The sequence below is a fragment of the Hylobates moloch genome, unplaced genomic scaffold, assembly GCF_009828535.3.
Source record: "Hylobates moloch isolate HMO894 unplaced genomic scaffold, HMol_V3 SCAFFOLD_2, whole genome shotgun sequence".
Taxonomy (NCBI): domain Eukaryota; kingdom Metazoa; phylum Chordata; class Mammalia; order Primates; family Hylobatidae; genus Hylobates; species Hylobates moloch.
Genome location: NW_026652277.1, coordinates 2,965,402 through 2,986,373, shown reverse-complemented (window position 1 = coordinate 2,986,373; position 20,972 = coordinate 2,965,402). Strand labels below are relative to the sequence as shown.

Sequence of the window (20,972 nt, the reverse complement as noted above, 5' to 3'; positions counted from 1 at the left end):
AAGTGCTGACTTTGTAACTGACCAAATATGGGAAGAATTGATTGGTTGGTTTTAACTTATCTTCCCCTTTGTACCACCCTGCACCCCAGTTCCAGCCCTCCTCAAGCCATGCACTCGCACACATAACCCCTGCCCTAGCAGGGTTCTGATGTCATGGGTGCTTGGTTCAGACGGAGTGGGTCTGTCGTGGCCTCTGCCTCTCTCTGAGCGAGTGTCCTCTGCCTCTCTCTGAGCGAGCGTCCCCCGCCTCTCTCTGAGCGAGCGTCCCCCGCCTCTCTCTGAGCGAGCGTCCCCCGCCTCTCTCTGAGCGAGCGTCCCCCGCCTCTCTCTGAGCGAGTGTCCTCTGCCTCAGGTGCGGCTGATGAAGAGGATTGCAGAAATGACAGACATCAAACCCATCCTAAGGAAGCTCCCGCGTATCAAGAAACACTTGTTAAATGGTGATAATATGAGGTGCATTTGTTTCTAAATATTTTATGATTCATTCTATTAAGTATAGTTTTTAGGTATTTTTTACTTGTAGAAACTTCAAGATAGAGTGCTTGGTAAAGGTAAAGTTATAGAATTTATTGTAAATGTCAAGTGTTCTAATAAACTAAGAGAATATTTTAAGCTTATTAAAACTTGTAGGAGATGGGGAAGAAAGCAGGCTAATTTTGTTCTAGAAGTGCAAATAGGTAGAGGGCAAGTAGTTACATTGCTTCCAAAAGCACGTGGTCCATAACTGAGCTATCTGTAAGGGTGAGCTTGCTGAAGACCAGAGTAAAAGTGCAGTTTCGGGCCGGGCGCGGTGGCTCACGCTTGTAATCCCAGCACTTTGGGAGGCCGAGGCGGGCGGATCACGAGGTCAGGAGATCAAGACCACGGTGAAACCCTGTCTCTACCAAAAATACAAAAAATTAGCCGGGCGTGGTGGCGGGCGCCTGTAGTCCCAGCTACTCGGAGAGGCTGAGGCAGGAGAATGGCGTGAACCCGGGAGGCGGAGGTTGCAGTGAGCCGAGATCATGCCACTGCACTCCAGCCTGGGCGACAGAGCAAGACTCCGTCTCAAAAAAAAAAAAAAAAAGTGCAGTTTCTTATAAAATTATATGATGCCTTGAGGAAACATCTCTCAGCTCAGTCCTATACCTGCTGTTGGCCTTATGCCCTCAGGTGTGTGAGCATGAATAAAGTTTAAAAATGATTAAGAGTTTATTTTCAGCATCTTATTGTCAGTGACATTGATGTATTCGTCAGTACTTAACAAGAAAATGTTTGCTGAAGTCACTCGTCCTTCTTCACAGAGAGTCCTAATGCCTTTCCCTAGTCATGTCTTGAGAATCCCTGGCAGATTCTACAGGGCAGTCTGTGGGTGGCCAGAGGCGAAGCCTGGCGATCAGGGCCTCTTGGCATGGGGCTCAGGCAGGCCTGGCTTCTGGTGCCGGGCCAGCACTCACGCTCGCTCCCAGGCGGTCCTGGCAGCCGACCCACTTGGGTCTTCTGCTTCCTTCTCCATAAAACCTTCCTTTGCAGGTTTATTGTAAGGAATAAAAGAAAGAATATCTTAAAGGCAGCATACATGCCTAGGATATAGTTAGTATTAATATAATGGTACCTGCTGTTACTTTAACTAGAATAAGTTTAGGATTTACAGCCAAAAGGAAAAAATATACACTCTGTCAATATACTGTAGAGTTCAAGTAGATTTTATATGATAGTATTATTTGCAATTCTGTAGAATTTGGAAGAGTTCTATTTTCATGTAACTTTGAGAGCATGGTAATTTTTTGCACTTTATAATGTTCTGCTTTAACAACCAGTTCACATTTTCAAATTGATGACTTCTGAACAGTAATTTTAAAAGTTGTCAGTGTTTTGATAGTGTAATTCTGAAGGCGTGGTTAGCAGATCTTAATAGTCTCTGTATTTTCTTTGCTCTTCGGAAGAACAAGAGTTTAGAGTCTCAGGCTCCGCATCTGGACGGCTTCTTTAGCTGCCACATTGAACTGTGCGGAAATCTCTTGATAACCTGAAGCACTGCAGAGCAGGGAGGCGGCAGTGGTATTTCCACATTTGGCTACTGTTTCTTTTAACACTTTGAACATTTTCTATAAAAACAACATTATTGAGTTAATACAAAATGTGATGAATTACTAAAACTGTTTTTTCTAACAGTGGTTTTATGTATACGTAATTTTTCAAACAGGTGTTCAGTAAATGCGACTCCTCAGCAGATGTCTCAGACAGAAAAAGCGGTCGAAGACTTCCTTAGAAGCATCTGTCGGAGTAAGAAGGAACGGAGGCCTGTGCGCCCACACACGGTCGAGGTATGCACTGATGGTGCTGGCCCCCCGTGAGCACCTGGCAGTTGCCAGGAGCCCCTCTCATGTTTTACAAGTGTTAACTCAATTCTCAGAACAGTCCGGCATGTGGGGGTTCATATCCCCCATACGCAGATGAAGAAACAGGTTCAGGAGGATTAAGTATCTTGTCCAGTGTTGGCCCAGTTAAGTGAGTTCAGACCCTCCGGTGTGGCCTTAGATCCTGCACTCACTCCTGTGCCTTGCAGTGAGTAGTCTGATGGGAAAACAGACTTCGGCTGGAATACGCTGGCAGAGGAATGGCCCAAACGGTGGCCTGAAGAAGACTGTTTACTGCTAGTTTTGTTTTTTTGTTTTGTTTTGTTTTGTTTTTGAGACAGAGTCTCGCTGTGTCGCCCAGACTGGAGTGCAGTGGCGCGATCTCGGCTCACTGCAAGCTCCGCCTCCCAGGTTCACACCATTCTCCTGCCTCAGCCTCTCCGAGTAGCTGGGACTACAGGCGCCCGCCACCACGCCCGGCTAATTTTTTGTATTTTTAGTAGAGACAGGGTTTCACCGTGGTCTCGATCTCCTGACCTCGTGAGCCACCGCACCCGGCACTGCTGTTTCTATGACTCATGAATCCATGGATTTGACATAGAACAGTGATGTCGGTGATAAAAATTTAGTAGATTTGATTAACTTACAAAGAGAGTTGTAGTCTAGTTCACAGATGTCAGTAGAGACGCCATGCTGCTCAGTGGAGGAGGTTGACGCTCATGTCTTCTCCGTTGATGTCTGCGTATCCCTGGTTCAATTCTGGGTGTGGTCTCTCTGCTGGCCTCTGGGAGTGGAGCCCATGGGAGGTGGCCTCCTGCTGCTCCAGGCCCCTCTGCCTGCAGCCCTTTCACTTTACATTCTTTTGATTTGACAGATTAGTGCAGAAAGAAAGCTTAAAATATTTTCTTTGTAGCATATAACAAGGCTACCTTTTCCTTGACTGTCTGAAAATTTATTTTAAAATTTTCTAATTTCTTTTATTCACTTTGTTTCTTTTTTTAGTTTTTGTTATTTTGAGACAGGGTCTGTCTCTGGCACCCAGGATGGAGTGCAGTGGTGCCATTACAACTAGCTGCAGCCGTGACCTCCTGGGCTCAAGTGATCCTCCAATCTCAGCCTCCCAAGTAGTTGCGGCTACAGGCGTGCACCACCATGCCCAGCTAATTTTTAAAAATTTTTTTGTTGAGATGGGAGCTCACTACATTGCCCAGGCTGGTCTCAAACTCCTGGACCCAAGCAATCCTCCCACCTCAGCCTCCAAAGTGCTGGCATTATAGGCATGAGCCACTGTGCCCAGCCTATTTTTATTTTCTGTCTTTTTTTTTTAAGCGTTTATTATTTAAAACACTTAAACAAATCTGTCCTAACACTTGTTATTAGCTCTGTGAATTTTATAAACTCTGTTACTTCTTATATTTTGAGTTCTGGATTTTTCTCTTTTCTCTTGGAAACTTGATTTTCAGAAACCTGTGCCCAGCAGCTCTGGTGGAGATGCCCACGTTCCCCATGGCTCCCAGATCATTAGGAAGCTGGTCATGGTAAGAACCACAGCCCATCCCGGTTCCCAGCGGGCCGGTGCTTCCCTCCACGGCTGTATCGGCCGCTGATGGTGAACGTTCATCTCTCCGCCTGTCCGTGGGGCTGGCGTGTCCCTAGAGTTGTGAGTTCAGTGCATCCTTTGTCACTGCCACGCTGAGCCTTTTCTGTCTGAGATAGTGCTGAGTGAAGGCCCTGGTGGGCGTGTGTCCTCCTGTGCCGAGGAGGTGAGGGCCCTGGTATGGGGTGCGTCTTCCCTGAGCCCAGGAAGAGGGTCACTGCTCCGGGCGTTCTCCTTCCAGGCAGCTCACCCTCCTTTGAACTTAGCTCCCAAGCCGAGTCGATGCCAGTGGAGCAGCCTGACAGATCCTTTCTGCCACTCAGCCTGGTGCTGATGCTGTTTGGTTCCTTGGGGAGTAGAGTGATTTAACACATTCCTATGATATAATATGATATGATATGAAATATAAATATATGATATAAACGGTGTAGAATGAAATGTTGTTAATTGAACAGTATACTTTAAAGCATCATGTCAAGATTGGAGGACTCCATGTCAGTTTTACAGCGAGAAATTGTGTGGAGTGATGGAACTGCAATGCCTTGCTCTCACGTCCCAGCACCTGGCTGCAGACTGTCACGAAGATGGGACCCCTGAGATGGGTCCAGTCCCAGTGTCGTGGGCGGTGCGTGGCAGCACAGCCGCCTCTGATCCCTGAGATGGGTCCAGTCCCAGTGCCGTGGGTGGTGCGTGGCAGCACAGCCGCCTCTGACCACACCTTGTCCCTCAGGAACCTACCTTCAAGCCCTGGCAGATGAAGACTCACTTCCTGATGCCCTTCCCAGTGAATTACATGGGTGAATGCATCCGAACTGTCCCCTACAGGGACCCAGATCATGCCAGGTAGGAGGGTGGAGGTTGGGACCTGTCAAGTGTGAGCCTTACGGAAGAGCTTGTCAAGCCTGTTGGAGTTCGCAGGGCGTGTTTTAGCACAGGAGAAGTCTGTGCTGACTCTGAGTGTTGGACCTGGGGCTTCGTGAATCTACGAGCGCTCCTCTTTAAACAGCAGTCTTCATGAACAAAGGTCCAGCTTTAGAGCCAGTCATTTTTGTAAACAATTTCTGAGGAGTCCTATAAACAAAACAGATATCTATGACCCTAAACACAGACTCCTTTCAAGATGCCCCATGTACTCACCTCATCTCTAGGTAAAAATTGAATGAATTTAGGCTGAGACTTCTGATAAACATGGTAGATTAAGCCTTCATGAGGACAGATGCATGGAACGACAGCAAAGGCAGATCAAGACACGAAGCCAAAAGGGAAAGAGTGGGAGGTAACCCAGGCAGCCATGGGGGCTGCAGGAGAACCTCATGAGCCAGACCGTGGGTGGGTCAGGGTGGGGGTTGGTGCCTGACCCGGGGCCACCGGGACAGGGCAGTGGGGAGAAACCAGGTGGTCCTACAGAGCCCTGCAGATGGCAGGGCTGGAGGCCGCCTCACAGTCCCTCTAAGGAGTTTGCCTCCCCACCAAGTCAGAAGCTCAGGGAAGGAGGCCCTGGGTTGAGCGGCCGAAGCCGCAGCCGAGAGTCAGGGTCAGGCCTGTTCCCAGAGTGGCATGGGGTGAGGGAGTTTGCAGCCTACGGACTGGCCCTCCAGCCCCTTCTTCTGAACTGCAGCTGCCCCTTGGATGTATTCATCCCATCTGGGGAAACTGGCCAGACCAGGAGGACATACCCACAGATGTGCACCTTTGGGGACCCGTCAGTTGGGTGTGTGTGATACAGATATGTGCAAACATGCTATATCCTGGAAATTCACTTCCTGTGTCCTTGTCCCAGGCAGTACCCCCATAAGGGACTAAAGGAGTGAGCCTGGTAGAGAGGGGGAAGGAGGCTTTTAGACCTGGGCAGCCTGTTCTGATGGGAGAAGGAGCCGGCCTCCAGGGTGCACGTGTGTCACAGTAGGGCCACAAACGGGGGGGGTGTGTAGGAGCCGGGGGAAAGAAGCTTGGAGCTGCAGTGGGGGCCCAGAAAGAGCTGCTCTGTAGAAAAGAGGTATGTGGTCAGCTGCTTTGTTCATTTATTTCCGTATTTGTAGAAAATGAACAGAACTGTCTGCTGTGCCAGCAGAAGAGTGGTGTCTGTTTCCACCATCCAATAGGAAAATGTAGACAGAAAACACTAAAAATGTGGAGGTTCCCCCTGGGCAGTGGGATTCTAGATCTTTTTTTCCTTGTTTTTTGTATTTTATAATCTTTCAACAGTGAGCATGTGTTTTTAATATACAAGTAATAGAAATTTCTCAGGAAGAATAATGCATGGACGGATGGAATGCCATCCCTCCTGGTGCTTGTGGAGACTCCATTCCCCAGGGTCTGGCTCCAACCCCGCTAGTCCCAGCTGACGGCGCCCCAGCCACCCGAGTTGCGCTGGGTTTCTCCTGGAGGACCCACACGAGATGGTCGTGACTTCTCCCACCACAGCCCCTGGGAACATGCTCACTCCTTCCTTGATTTCCCACCTGGCCTATTTGACACCCTTCATCCGCTTTAGGAAAAGGCCCGTCTGTGGAAGCGGCGATCTGGGGCTGATCTCGCCACGGGCGTCTTCAAGGAGCCTGTGTCTTTGCTGCAGACCCTACCATCATTGTCTGCCCTGCCTTCTGTAGAAGGTGGATGTGTTCTAGAATCATCTAGAATGTGATGTTACCGTTCGTAGTGGAAGGCAGAGGAAATCGGCCCTGTTCCTAGAAATGCACTTTATCGGAGAGTGTGTTTTCTTAAGGGATTCCTATAAAACTCACTTCAGTTTCTTTTTTCCATATTCTGATGTGAGACATTTAAATAAATATTCATTTGCACATTTGCCTTTACAATAGAAATAACCTCTTTCTATTTCACCAGATTTTAAAAATGCCACATATGCATTGGAAGAAGTTAAGCAGTGTGGTGCTGGAAGTGTTAGATTCCGTCCCCACCACCTGTCCCTTCAACCCTGTAGTCTAAGCCAGCTGTTTGAAAATTGTGCTGCTTTGTGCTTTTTAGTTTTTGTTAATTAAAAAGAAAATCTCATGCCTGTAAGCCCAGCACTTTGAAGGCAGGGGAATCGCTTGAAGCCAGGTGTTTGAGACCAGCCTGGGCAACAAAGCTAGACCCTGCCTCTACAAAAACTGTAAAAATAGTCAGGTGTGGTGGCACGCACCTGTAGGCCCAGCTACTCAGGAGGCTGTGGTAGGAGGATCCCTTGAGCCCAGGAGTTCAAAGCTGCAGTGAGCTGTGATTGCACTAATGCATTCCAGCCTGGCGACAGAGCGAACAAGACCAAAATATGGGACCATAATTTATACAGCATTATTTTACAACTTGATTTTATTTTCATTTTCACTTAATCCAATAATTACTTCATTGTTGATGCTTTTTTATCAGCCACGGTGTTAACTTGCATTTTTTAATCATTTCAGTCTTAAAATCCTTGCACGTTTGATGACTGCCAAATTCTTGCATACAGAAATTCGAGAAAAAGGCGGTGCTTATGATGGAGGCGCAAAACTCAGCCACAATGGGATTTTCACCCTTTACTCTTACAGGTGAGTTTTGCTCCAGTTCACACATTGGGATGCACACGTCGTTTTAGTCTTCTAGTCGTGATTATCAATGTCATTTTCTTCTACTGCAGTGAAGTTTAGACAAAGAAAAGTTGTTGTGTGTGCTTCTTTTCAATTCTTGGGCACTTAGCCACACCCAGCAATGTCCTTTCTGGCGCAAGGATTAGGGCCAGCAGCCTAAACAGGAAGCATTCTGCCTTCAGTAAACCCTGGCTTAAGCCAGCATATTTTGGCAGAACACGGTAGTGCCTCCATCCACGGTTTTGCCTTCCACGGTTTATCACCCACAGTCACCCTCAGTCTGAAAATATTAAATGGAAAATTCCAGACATAAACACCTCCTAAGTTTTATTAAATTGTACAGCACTCCTCTAAGCAGTGGGATGAAAGCTGACGCTGTCTACAGCACCTGCCTGTTGGTCGCTCAGTAGCTGTCTAGGTATCAGATACACTGTGGGTATCCAAGAGGTTCTGTTCACAGAACCCTTGTTTTACTTAATAGTAGCCCATCAGCATAACTTGTATTACAGTATAATTGTTGTATTTTGTTAATATCTTGCTGTACCTAATCTATAAACTTTATCATAGGTATAGGAAAAAAAAACATAGTATCCATAGTGGCTGTCTGAGGTTGCAGCCCTGCCGTGGGTGTCCTGGAACACAGACCCCAGGTGAGGGGGCTGCAATACAGCCTGAGAGTGTTCTTAGCTCATTTCAGTTGGAGGTGCCTGATGTGGATGCAGTTCTATTAGCTTTCATAAACATGACACCGTTACTCTAAAACAATATTCTTGATTTTCTGTGGCTTGGCTGCCCAAGAGAACATGTATTCTAACACTTTTTAAGAAGGAGCTGGCCGGCCGCAGTGGCAAGTGCCTGTGGTCCTAGCTACAGGAGGCTATGGCGGGAGGATCCCTTGAGCCTGGGGAGGTTGAAACTGCTGCAGTGAGCAGATTGTGCCACTGCACGCCAGCCTGGGCGACAGAGTGAGACCCTGTCTCGTGGATGCATAGCTAGATACGTAGGTAGCCATTGCCACTCTGATGAGTTCTCCCCCTTGCTGTGCTGGAAGCCACGCTTCTAGACAAGGATGGGGAAGCAGCTCACGGCCCCTCTGCAGCTCCGAGTCAGGGTGAAGGGAGGGCTGGGCTCTTTGCATTACAGAAAGGGAAGTATGGATTGGCCCCCTCAGGCTGATTCCTATACTACCCTGGGTGTGTCTTAAGGGAGATGAAAGGAAAACCTTGGTTTGCTTAATTTTTCCGTGTGAGTCTTCTGTAATTTCCCTGTAATCCTGACCTGCCCCCACCCTCCACTTTCCTCTCCTGATGAGGTGACAGAGGTGTATTTAAATAATCTGGAGAGGACTTTGTCTAAGAGGGAGAATGTGTTGAAAGGCTTATGTGATCAGATTTAAATTTCTTGTTGAGAGTAATTGAGCGGTTTGTCAGTGGGCTGTTGGGACTAAATCAGATGTAAAACAGAGCTGTTAACCCATAGAAAGAAGATGCTGAACTGTTAAGTCGACAGAGGTTTGTCATCAACTTGTCCATTGGTAAAATGCTTGCCTGTTCATTTCTCTGGGTTTCTTAGGGACCCAAATACAATAGAGACGCTCCGGTCTTTTGGGAAGGCTGTCGACTGGGCTAAGTCTGGAAAATTCACACAGCAAGACATCGACGAAGCCAAACTTTCTGTCTTCTCAACCGTAGATGCTCCTGTCGCTCCTTCAGACAAAGGTATCTTGAGTATAACAGTGAGAATCTCAGCCCACAGCCTCACAGATGACGTTGCTGTTTGCCTAGTTCCCCGCATGCACGGGTAGGAGCACCAGCTTCCGGCGCCTCCGTCCTTGCTTGTGATAGAATTTCCACGTCTGATACCCTGAACATGCTTCCTGACATCCGGGCGAGAAGAGTGCATCCTGTCATTTGTTTTACTGACCTGAGGCCCAGTGGGGCCAACCCATGGCACTGTCCGGGCTCTTTAGGGTGGAAGGAGGACGTGGGCACGGCCCAGGCATGGCCACGTTACTGTGTAAGAGCCACTTTTGCTCACAGCATCATCAGCCTCACGCGGCCCTGACTCGTCCACGCTGCAGAAGCAGGCGTTGGTAGGGGTCAGCGTGGCTCGTGGGAGCTGGAGGTTGGGGTGTGAGCTCTGGGTTGTTAGACACGTCCCTGCGGTTGAAACATGTACTTGAAATAACAGTGAGAAGCCTGTGTCCCCTCCAGGACACGAGTGCACAGCCCACCGTGCGAGCTCCCCGGCGGCGGCTCCATCGTGCCTGTGGTTTGTCTTCTAGGAATGGACCACTTCTTGTACGGCCTCTCGGATGAGATGAAGCAGGCCTACAGGGAGCAGCTCTTCGCTGTCAGCCATGACAAGCTGCTGGCCGTGAGCGATAGGTGAGTGGGGCGCGGGGGAGGCAGCGTCTGGGACTGGAAGCCCGTGTGCTGACCTTTAACAGCACTCACTCAGAAGCCAGTCCTCGCTGACCACACCTGCCTTCCTCTCAGGTACCTCGGCACTGGGAAGAGCACACACGGCCTGGCCATCCTCGGACCCGAGAACCCGAAAATCGCCAAGGACCCATCCTGGATCATCCGATGAGCAGCCGTGGCGCTCGACTGCGCAGAGCCCAATATGCCTCTGAGCTGAGTATGAAAAGTCCGAAATGCTACTGCTTTTTCCAAGAATATTATATCATTTTTAAAGTGTTGCCAAAGCCCTTGACTGGCGAGTCAGACAGAAACTCAGATCTATCTTAAGAGCAACCAGGAAGAGGTTCGTTGAAATAATCATGCATGAAGCACCAAAGATGCATCATGTAGAATTTTCACTTTCTACTGACAGGCTTGTTTTACCTCATTCTAGAATATTTATTTAAGAATCTAAAAATAAAGGGCAACTCTGAATTAACCTCTGCTTGAGTCATTATTTTAAGTAGCATTTAGGGCCTTTATTTAAAAACAGAAGTAAAATGAAAAGGTACACAAGGGTGTCCCACGTCTGCCTGTGCGGGTTCAGGAAACTCGATCACACCGAGGCCCTGGAGGAGCGTCCTCCTAATAGACGGGAGTGCAACTGGGCGGCCGGATGGAAACCGTCCTGAGAAGCAGGTGGGTTGGGGTGAGTGAGCGCTTGCTTCATCTTTACAGAGCCAGAAAGGAAAGCCTCCACGCCAGCTCTTTCTTGGCCGTTGGACTCTGATTTCCCAAACAGAGCTTGTTTTTGGCATCTCCTCTCCCTCCACACAGCTCTCTGCCCCCGTTTCTGAGGCACAGCTGTCGTCTCTTGCAGACTAGAGCTAAGAGGCAGAAACGCTGTCCCTACAGGAGGGGGGCCCACCAGGGCAGTGGGGCTGTCACCCCAGCACCCACGTCTACTCTGACAAGAGTCTTCCGGAGAGTTCCAACCTAGGTCCCAGCGACGACTGTGACTTGGCCTGGAGGAGAAGCTGGCTATCAGATTTTTCAACCCACCCCTGCCCCACCCACCCCTTGGTGGTTTTAATATGCAGCTAGGATTGCAATCAAGAGGACAAGTAACTAAGATTCATGTGTTCTACTTTACTTTCAAAGGAGAGCAGAAGCCTGGAGTCGAGGCCCAGGGTCCTGGCCTGCTGCTGTGGATGGAAACTGACACATGGCAAATATGTAACGGTAAGTAAACATGGCATTCCCCTTGGCCTGTGTAAACTACTGGCTTTGTTCTCCTTTTATGACTTGTGCATAGTTCAGTGATCCCTATAAAAATATTTTGCTAATCTTTGCCCACAAAACTGAGAAAAGCTTTAGTAGCCACCCATAGATTGAGGTATTAATCATCTGCCACTTAAAAAACTAAAACTGAGGACTGTTGGAGTTGTAGGCAAATGTTTAATTCTGCTCATATGCACATCTGAAAGCATGAGACACAGTCCACAGCACGCACTGGAGCTGGTGGGGCAGATGGGCACTCGCCGATTAGGTATTAATGTCAATAATACTTGCATAAAGTGCTGATAAATAACTTAAGTGTTACAAAAACGGATGGTCCACAGTGAGTCCAGGCTGCAGGCACATGCAGGTGGGACCGGATCAGACACTCCAGGGCTGCACGTGCTCCAGCTGGCCTGAGTCCGACACGTCGTAGCTAGCCTTGTACTTGGCCAGGATCTTCATGAGGGGCCGTAGCTTGAGCCACCACTGCTCTTTGGGAATCCTGTGCCTGTGGAGGGAAGGGGAGACAGCAGTGAGGCCTGCAGTCACGCTGGGAGACGCCTTTGCCTGCCCTGTGCGCCACGGCCAGCATAGCGAGCGGTCTTGCCAGAAACACAGGGTTTGTAGGGTCGGCTGAATCAACTAGATGATAAAGCCAATTTCAGGGTCAAATGAAACCATTGTTTAAAATTATCCCCAAAGACTTAGTGGTGTTTTGTGTGTGTGTGTGTGCGTTTTTTGAGATGGAGTCTTGCTCTGTTGCCAGGCTGGAGTGCAGTGGTGCAGTCAGCTCACTGCAAGCTCTGCCTCCCAGGTTCAAGCGATTTCTCCTGCCTCAGCCTCCTGTGTAGCTGGGACTACAGGCGCCCGCCACCACACCCGGCTAATTTTTGTATTTTTAGTAGAGACGGGGTTTCACCATGTGAGCCAGGTTGGTCTCGATCTCTTGACCTCATGATCTACCCGCCTCAGCCTCCCAAAGTGCTGGGATTATAGGCCTGAGCCACCGCGCCTGGCCCAAGACCTAGTATTTTTTAACTGAGCTTCAGAAAAGCCAGTTCCTGAAACCCCTGAGTGAGTTGCCGACAGCAACAGCCGTTTCCCTGTCCCGTACTCCCATTGGCTGGGTTCGCTGAGGCAATAAGACCCCGACTTACTCAAAATCCGTTTGCTTCTTCAGCTCTGCCACAGGTTGAAAAATAACGTTTCTTTTGCTTATTCCCAGCACACAAACAGAATCATCGGTGGTAAATTTTTTTCCTATAAAAGGTTTAAGAAAAGATATAATAAAAGATTAATAACACCCTGTCACATGGGCAGGTGGGGGAGCAGAATCACGGGGCGAGATGAGAACTGAGATTCCTCGGAACCATGTTGAACCTGGCCTGGAAGCCCGGGTGAGACTGAGAACAGCCGTGCCGTGTGGCCAGTGCCTGGCCTCGCGCAGCTCTGCTCTCGTGGGACTGCCCCAGTGATGGCTTCCTGGAAGGCAGCTTTTGTTTGTTCTCCCGGTGGAGAGAATTTTTCACTAAATAGTGGAATGGGGAAATTAGCTTAAATTACAGCAAAACACTAATGTATGCTCATGAATACACACACTGAGAGGCAAGAAGCATCCATAGCTAAATTAGCAAAAGAAAATCGACGTAGAAAGAATCAAAGCCAAAGTCAGTTCTTCAAAAAGACAAACTGATTGAAACTATTCACATCACTGTTTTTTGCAGGCTGTCATTTTTCTAAGTCAGACATTGGCAGTGATACGTGGTTTGCCGTAATAAAAGCACACATCTGCTATGACTGATGAAGAAAGCTGAGGGGGTGGGGGTGAGAAAGATGCTGGCACAAATAGCCACTCAGGAATGAGTGGGGACCAGCCATGTTGGAACCATTAACAAGAGTATTATAAAAAAATGTCATGTTTTTTGAAACTTTTCAGTTTATCTAAAGATTTCTTAGAATATGTAACTTACAAAACTGATTTAAGGAAAAACATGCATAGTTCTACAAACATGAACAATTCAGCAGTCAAATCTTCCTCAAAACTGGAAGTTTTGATGGATGGAGTCACAAGGAGGTTGTCCTACCAAACATCCAAAAAATAGAAGGCCCCACTTAAACTGTGAGGGGACATTGCTGGCCAACGTTCAGGATCTCTAGAGCAAAAGGCCTGCACAAAAGAACTGCAGATTGAATCTAGCAGTGATAAAAGAGAACATGTCATGCCCAAGCTGATCTTATCCCAGGAATCCAAGGTTGGTTAAATAGCAACACTCAGAGATCAGCAGGAGTAAAACGTCACGTGCAGCTCAGTACTGAACTGAAGAAGGAACCAGCACCCTACTTCTCCCCGACAGGACAGCATTTTCACCAAGGCAGATGACCTGCATCACGAGGCTGTGGCCTCCCTCCCCGGGCCCCATACCTCTGCCCCGGGCCTCCTTGAGTTTCGCAGTGATCCACTCCATAGCTCTGGCAGATATTTTGGTTCCAAAGTTTCTATCAAATGGAGAGGGTGCCCCACCCTGTTGGTGGTTAGAGTTATATGAAATACCAGTTATACAGTAACACTTTGCTGTTAAAAATTAAATAGAAATGACAATTTCTATTTCACAGAATTCATGTTTTTATTTCTAGGTCCTTATCAATAGTTGGAACAGAACAGAACAAAACAAAACCTGTGATTCCCGTAGCCTGAACTCGGCCTGTTAAGCGAAAGTATCAAGTGTTCCCCCTGCCCAGTAAGATGAGGATTTTAATAAACGGAACAAGTCAACTAACGATCTTCACTATTTTAAAATCTTAAATCAGCATTTCATAAACTCATCTGAGGTGAGGATGGGTCACAACTTTAATCCGATAACCGTTGTGGATTCTTTAACAAAATCACACATACGCCTACTATTTCATCATCATTGCAGGGGATTCATGAGCCCTTTGAAATAAATTCACGGGCTCTGGCTTAAAAGTATAATAGGAGGTGGTGAGGAAGGAGTGTGTGCAAGTTAGGAGGCCTGGACCCCTGTGTCCCAGGCTCAGCTCATAACATGCATGTGCCCGCGTGCAGCTCATTCCAGGTCATTCTGATTTGGGGTGAGTGTCAAGTATACTACATGTCTGATAATGCATTTTAAATCTTAGGAAGCTCCAGTTTTTAACTTGATGAAGTGTTTAATTTGAATAAGCATTCCAAGTAATGGAGGTATCACTGTTTTCATGAAAGCGGACAGTTCCCTTAAAATCCCCATTACTCAAACCTCACCAGCAAAAGAATCCTAAAGCTGGTGATGTTTGGCATGACTTAAAAGTTCAGATGTTTTGGCTGGGCACGGTGGCTCACGCCTGTAATCCCACCACTTTGGGAGGCTGAGGTGGGTGAATCACCTGAGGTCAGGAGTTTGAGACCAGCCTGGCCAATGTGGTGAAACCCCATCTCTACTAAAACTACAAAAATTAGCTGGGCGTGGTGGTGGGTGCCTGTACTGCCATCTACTCGGGAGGCTAAGGCAGGAGAATCACTTGAACCTGGAAGGTGGAGGCTGCAGTGAGCCAAGATCGTACCACTGCACTCCAGCCTGGGCAATAGAGCAAGACTCTGTCTCAAAAAGTTCAGATGTTATCATCTTGGAATTTACTTATACATTTTTCCCCAAAATGGCTAAAATAAGACATTAATCTTTTAAAAGTCACACGACAGTGGCTTTGCGGGCCCCTCATGCAGTCTCGGGCCTACCTGCTGCATGTGGCCCAGCACGTTCTTCCTGCAGTCAAACACGCCTTTGCCCTCTTCTGAATAGAGCTGGTAAATGAAGTCGGTGGTGTAGTTTTCACTGCAGCTCTCATTTCTGAAACGAGCGAGAAGGAGCCACTTTGTTTAGCGTGCAGTGGGCAGGCGGCTCCCTGCTTGGGGAGACGGCCCTGGGAGGCTGGCCTCCCGCATCCCCCAACCCTATGGTGATTCTACATCAACACCAGTCCCTCCAGTTCACGGTTTTGCTTTCTGCAGTTTGTTACCCATGGTCCAGTGGTCAACTGAGGCCCACAAATATTAAATGGAAAATTCCAGAAATAAGTTTTAAATTGCACACCATTCTGAGTAGCGTGATGAAATCTCGTGCCGTCTTGCTCCGTCCCACCCAGAACGTGAATCATCCCTGTGCCCTGCATCTCCATGCTGTCTGTGCCTCCTGCCCGAGTCACTCAGTAGCCGCCTTGGTTATGAGATGGAAGAAACCTCGTGTATACAGGGGGCGGGTACTATCCGCAGGTTCAGGCACCCACTGGAGTCTTGGGACACACATTCCCTGAGGCTAAGAGGAATGACTGTATTTCCTTCTTCCTTCATAAACGTCAGGTGCTAATTAGGGAAATGATTGTGAGATATCTAAAAGAATAAGAGACTATAAAGCAAAAATTGTAGTTGCCTAAATGCAGGCAAGTCTTTAGAGCAACGCACCACAGCTCTCTTCTGCATCTGCTCAGTGTGTGTGGTGCACTCTAGCGGCAAAGAAATGAGCACGCATCCAGCCCAAGTCACAGACTAGAATCTAAGAGCCACGGTGTGGCGGTGAGGGTAAGATCAGCCCCTGGTCTCTCTCACTCACCTGAGCACAAGGCCTCTCTGGATGGTGGTCTTCATTTTCTCCGTCAGGTGCTCCACATTGGACTGGAAGAGAGTATTTTGTTAATCAGACAATAAACTATTACTAAGTACCAACTATGTGCCAGGCACTAAAGGCCGGGAAGTGCCAACCAAGCGTGGCGGTGAGCGTGGCCAAGGAGGCTGCAGCTCTCGCGGCTCGGGTCTTGGGGGAGCCTCCTCCCAGACAGGGAGGGCATGTCTGCAGCGATGAATGCTGAGGACAGGGCACGGTGAGCAGCCCTCACGGCGGCCACTAGAAACACCTTCCAGAGTCAACAGGGTCCCTCTGAAAACGGTAATTCCGTGATTTGCCTAGTGCTCATTCATGGCTCTATTGCTCCTTGTTTATTTTTATTTGCATAATGATGTTCTCTCAGTGCTCTCAGAAGAAAAGAGTGACCTTGGCCTTTCTATGGAATCTCATTGACGGCCTGATGAACAGTGTCTGACCAAAGAATTTTGTAGACTCACATTCATACACAGATTTCTTAAGGAAAAGATGGTCTTAGAAAAGAGTAAGAACATCTCGTTTCAGATCATGTTGGGAGGATTACAAGAGGGAGGTAATTCTCTAATGATTGATCCTAAGAAAATGGAGGTTTTTACATCTAATCAAATCTGTCACTGGGCGCAATGGCAGAATTTCACAAAGTAGGAGGCCAGGCATGGTGGCTCACTCCTGTAATCCCAGCACTTTGGGAGGCCAAGGCAGATAGATCGCCTGAGGTCAGGAGTTTGAGAGCAGCCTGGCCAACATGGTGAAACCCTGTCTCTACTAAAAAATACAAAAAATTAGTCAGGCATGGTGGCGGGCAACGGTAGTCCCACCTACTTGGGAGGCTGAGGCAGGAGAATTGCTTGAACCCAGGAGACGGAAGTTGCAGTGAGCCGAGATTGTGCCACTGCACTCCAGCCTGGGTGACGGAGCGAGACTCCATCTCAAAAATTTAAAAAAAAAGCAAAAAATAAAAATCTGTCATAATTTCTCTTCTTAAGCCCTTGCCATGTTGAGTGCTGGTGAGGCAGGATCTTTGGACAGATTTCCGAAATACGGGCATGAGTCACCTAACAGGGATATGTGCTGAGAAATGCATTGCTAGGTGACTTAAGCCTTGTGCAAACATCCTACAGTGAACTCACACAAACCCAGGAGGCAGGGCCTGCTGCACACCTGTTGTTCCTGGCTACAAACTTGAATATCTGAGACTGTTGAATACTGCAGGCAATTGTGTATCTAAACATGTCTAGATGTAGAAAAGCACAGTAAAAGATACATTTTTTAATGAAATATACATTATAAAAAGATATATCTTTTTATAAAATATACATTATAAAAAGATATCTTTTTATAATAAATGTATATTTTATACAAAGATATCTTTTTATAATAAATGTATATTTTATAAAAAGATACATATATAAAGATATATGTATCTTTTTATAAAAGACAAAAAAACTGCACCTGTTTGGGGCAGCTCCGTTATAATCTTACGGGACCCACTGTTGACAGAAACATCGTGATGGAGTGAATGACTCCACAAATATTTAATTTGACATGGTGAAGAAATTCGTGATTCACATGTCACCTAATTAGTGCCAAGGCCCTTTTTACTTCATCTATTTGGCTTAGAAACAAGTAACATCCTAACTTTTTAAACGACAATGGTGGCGGGCACGGTGGCTCACGCCTGGAATCCCAGCACCTTGGTTAGGCTGAGGTGGGCAGATCATGAGGTCAGGAGTTCGAGACCAGCCTGACCAACATGGTGAAACCCCATCTCTACTAAAAATACAAAAATTAGCTGGGCATGGTGGCGGGTGCCTGTAATCCCAGCTACTTGGGAGGCTGAGGCAGGAGAATCGCTTGAACCTGGGAGTCGGAGGTTGCAGTGAGCCAAGATCGTGCCACTGCACTCCAGCCTGGGTGACAGAGCGAGACTCCCTCTCTAAATAAATAAAGACAATTGTTCAAGTTGCATTTTATCTGCCAAGGCCTGTCATCTTGCATGGAGTTTAGCAACTTTGAACATTGCAGTGTCCAGGCCTGGATTCTGCTGTGTTGTCCAAGCAGGGGCAGACTGCGGGGTCGGTGACACCCTTCCCTAAAAGAGCCACAGATGCCAAAAAACCACGGCTGTGTCTGTGTCAGTTTAGAGGCAGATGCAGCATCAGGGGCCTCAGGATTTAAAAGAAGCTGCAGCAACCTTCAGAGCCAGTTGCAGACGTGGGTGGTGACTGTCAGCGTAGGCTCTCAAATCATTGGTGACATAAGTGAGAAAACATTAACTACACAATGGACTGCATCAAACAAACAAGCTTGTGTTTCACACATGAGACTAGAAGGTGTCCTCGACCAGGCACATCCGCCATCACGTGACACGCAGTAGGGGCACCTGGGCGATGCGAAGTGCATCAAGTGTGGCGTGTTCTGTAGCATCTCCGTCTCCATGCCCCTCGGAAAGCAAACCACCCTAGACGCAATGATTCACTCCGCTGCACTGAGTGGATCCCAAGGGGACGGTCCCTGAGGCCAGCCCCATCACATACCTGCAGATCCCTGATGTCGAAGGGCTCTTCGAAAATGTATGCGGCATCGGCTCCGGCCGCGAGTCCCCCCATGTTGGCCAGGTAGCCGCAGTAGCCGCCCATGGTCTCGATGATGAACACGCGCCGCTTGGTTCCGCTGGCGGACTGCTTGATGCGGTCGCAGGTCTGGTCACAGAGAGGAGATCAGTTACTCCAGCCCAGGGCCGGGGTGCGCCCGCCATCCCAGAGCTCCCCCACAAGTGAGTGCAAGGCCCCCCACCGCGCCTGAGCATGCAGTCCCAGCATCCCACAGAGGGGAAGGGTGTGCAGCAGCCGGGATGTGCCCTCGGACTGGGTGTGAACGTGGTCCCTCGCAACCCCACCATGGCAGCCACCTGGAGGTGACCTTGATGACCCATAGTGAGCGCCTGGCCATCTGCCGCTCCCTTCTCCCAGGCCCCGTAGAAGGGGACAGAAAAGACAACCCCACAAGCCAGCTGGCTCCACGCTGCTCTGTGACTGTCCCTGCTGAAGCCGCTTTCACTGGACACAGACACCGTTAGGTGTGAGCTGAGATGTTAGGGGACTGTCCCCTGCCAGTTTAGTCCATGGGAACTGCTGTGCTATTCTATTTTCTGAAAAGTTCCCTGTGATTTTGGAGTTGTGGCCATCTTCCATCCATCGGTGAATGTTAACGTTTATGGAAACTCTACTCAAAGGCAGACGGTGGTTCTTAGACCCAGGCACCTGGGGAAGTCTTCGAGATGCACAGGCATCAGGTCCCACAGTGAAATATCTGCCATCCGCCCTCCATGAGGACCCAAGCTCAGCGGGGAGAAAAACAGCAAAGAAATGCATCGGCCGCCTTCCCACCCATATACCAGTCCGGGCTGCAACGCCCTCTCCTGGGACTCTGCAAAGCCTCTGCCTGGGCCTCAGCTCCCACCCCGGGACCCTCCAATCTGTTCACACAGAACAGAGACCCATCTAAAAAAACATAAATCTGATCTAGTTCTTGGTTTATTCAAAACCCTTTGCTTGCTTCAAGTACACGTCAAGCCTTTCTCAGGAATCCCCGGCCCCACCTGCTCCCGACACCAGGTCCCAATCCAGCCACCCCAGGTCCTCCTGGGGCCTTTGGATATGCTGGCCGCTGTGTGCATCACATTCTGGCACAGTGGTGGGCGGGAGAGCAGCCCCCAAAGGAATCCCAGTCCTAATCCCTGGAACCTGGGAATGTTCCCTCATGCGGTGATAAAGGTGAATCCTGAGGACTACCCAGGTGGTCCCCAAATGCCGTCACCTGCATCGGCAGATGAGGGGTGCAGAGGCTGAAGGCCCTGGAGCGGGATGCTGCATACCCACATGGAAGGAGGAGGCACCAGGGAACAAGGCGTGCAAGGCCTGCAGCTCTGGGCACCTGAACGGGCCACGAGGGCCTCTCCTGGAGCAAACACTCTGGCCTCAGCCCACGGCTCCTGCCCTCCAGAGCTGTGGGAGAGTATTATTTTCCAGCCCCAGGTGTGTGGTCAGTGTCACAGCGGCCACGGGACACGCACAGGCACCTTCCTCAGCTCTGATCCAGAGGGAAATGTCATTTCCTCCGGAAAACACCGCCTGGTTTCTAGGACCACAAAGTTCCCTCTGTCAGGGGTTCTCGGAGCACCCCATGTCCTCTCTTCATAGAAATTATCCCGGTGTCTCTCCCTGCAGTTACCTCGTGGTTATTGACTTGGGAGGATCTTCCTCACTAGGCTGCAAACTCCATGAGGACAGCAACTGTGGGCTGGGCTTACACCTCTGCACCAGCAGCAGCACCCAGCTGAGCCCCCACAGCAGGCGCTCAAGACACAGCTTGTCTCTGAATGACATAAGCACGGTATTCCCCAGCCAGCCAGCCATCTGTCCGTCCGTCCGTCCTGGTCAAGGGCTGATCCTGCAGGATTCCCTATCCGGCCTCTGTGGGACTCAGCCAAGTGGAAGAGCATGAAGTGGGGGTGTGGACTTGAGACTAGGAGCCACGTGAGAGTCTGTGCACCCAAGTTGAACACCCACTGGGAAATTTCCACTTGAGTACTTTGGATGAAATTTAAAAGCGCACTTTGATTAATAAATGCGGGCTTGATTAAACCATTCCAACCTATACTTCCAGTTTCTCTGGCAGATTATTTTCTTCCCAAAATACTTGGTTGATGTATTCAAAACTGAACACGGGCTCTAGTTAGCGGGCCACTTTGCACTGTGTGGAAGCCGAGAAGGGGAGAGAAACAGGCAATGGGAAGAATTCCCGTCTTTGTGCTTAGGACAGAGGACAGAACCCCATCAAGGGTCGAAAGAGCCCACAGTTGCCTTCTTGAAGGGCCAGTGCAGAATTCTGAGGGTTTCACTGTTCCATCTGTACTGGGTCTCTCTCTAAATGTGACCTAAGACTTAAGACGCTGTAAGGCTCTAAGACTTGTCCTTTGTCTTAGAGAATCCCCGGCATGAGTGGGGCCTCAGGACCCCCAGAGGCACAAAACCTCATGGGTTACTGAATCTCCCCTGCAGCCCACCCTGAGGTGGGGAATTACTGTCACTCATTCAAGAATGACATCAACCGCTTAATGGCAAAAGAATTCTGCA

General features: G+C 48.8%; 2 protein-coding genes across 5 annotated transcripts in view; one reads left to right on the top strand and one right to left on the bottom strand.

Annotated features, from left to right (window-relative positions):
• PITRM1 (pitrilysin metallopeptidase 1) overlaps window positions 1-10,403 on the top strand; it is a 36,126-nt gene extending 25,723 nt beyond the window's left edge. For 2 of the 4 annotated variants that reach the window (XM_058431146.1, XM_032174236.2), the window contains 8 exons: window positions 353-453; window positions 2,186-2,306; window positions 3,803-3,877; window positions 4,667-4,779; window positions 7,338-7,463; window positions 9,075-9,220; window positions 9,787-9,889; window positions 10,001-10,403. In XM_058431146.1, coding sequence (XP_058287129.1) covers window positions 353-453; window positions 2,186-2,306; window positions 3,803-3,877; window positions 4,667-4,779; window positions 7,338-7,463; window positions 9,075-9,220; window positions 9,787-9,889; window positions 10,001-10,094 — 879 coding nt within the window. In that variant the 3' untranslated portion in view covers window positions 10,095-10,403. Of the gene's footprint in view, window positions 1-352; window positions 454-2,185; window positions 2,307-3,802; window positions 3,878-4,666; window positions 4,780-7,337; window positions 7,465-9,074; window positions 9,221-9,786; window positions 9,890-10,000 lie in introns of those variants that run through there. The other 2 variants (XR_004251847.2, XM_058431151.1) reach the window with 2 other exon arrangements.
• A 939-nt stretch (window positions 10,404-11,342) lies between these two features.
• Window positions 11,343-20,972, bottom strand: part of PFKP (phosphofructokinase, platelet) — a 70,959-nt gene continuing 61,329 nt past the window's right edge. The window contains exons 13-18 of the mRNA XM_032162955.2: window positions 18,372-18,536; window positions 15,787-15,848; window positions 14,916-15,027; window positions 13,608-13,707; window positions 12,343-12,445; window positions 11,343-11,693 (exon numbers count right to left, since the gene is read on the bottom strand). Of these exons, the coding sequence (XP_032018846.1) occupies window positions 11,564-11,693; window positions 12,343-12,445; window positions 13,608-13,707; window positions 14,916-15,027; window positions 15,787-15,848; window positions 18,372-18,536 (672 nt within the window). The 3' untranslated portion in view covers window positions 11,343-11,563. The remainder of the gene's footprint in view (window positions 11,694-12,342; window positions 12,446-13,607; window positions 13,708-14,915; window positions 15,028-15,786; window positions 15,849-18,371; window positions 18,537-20,972) is intronic.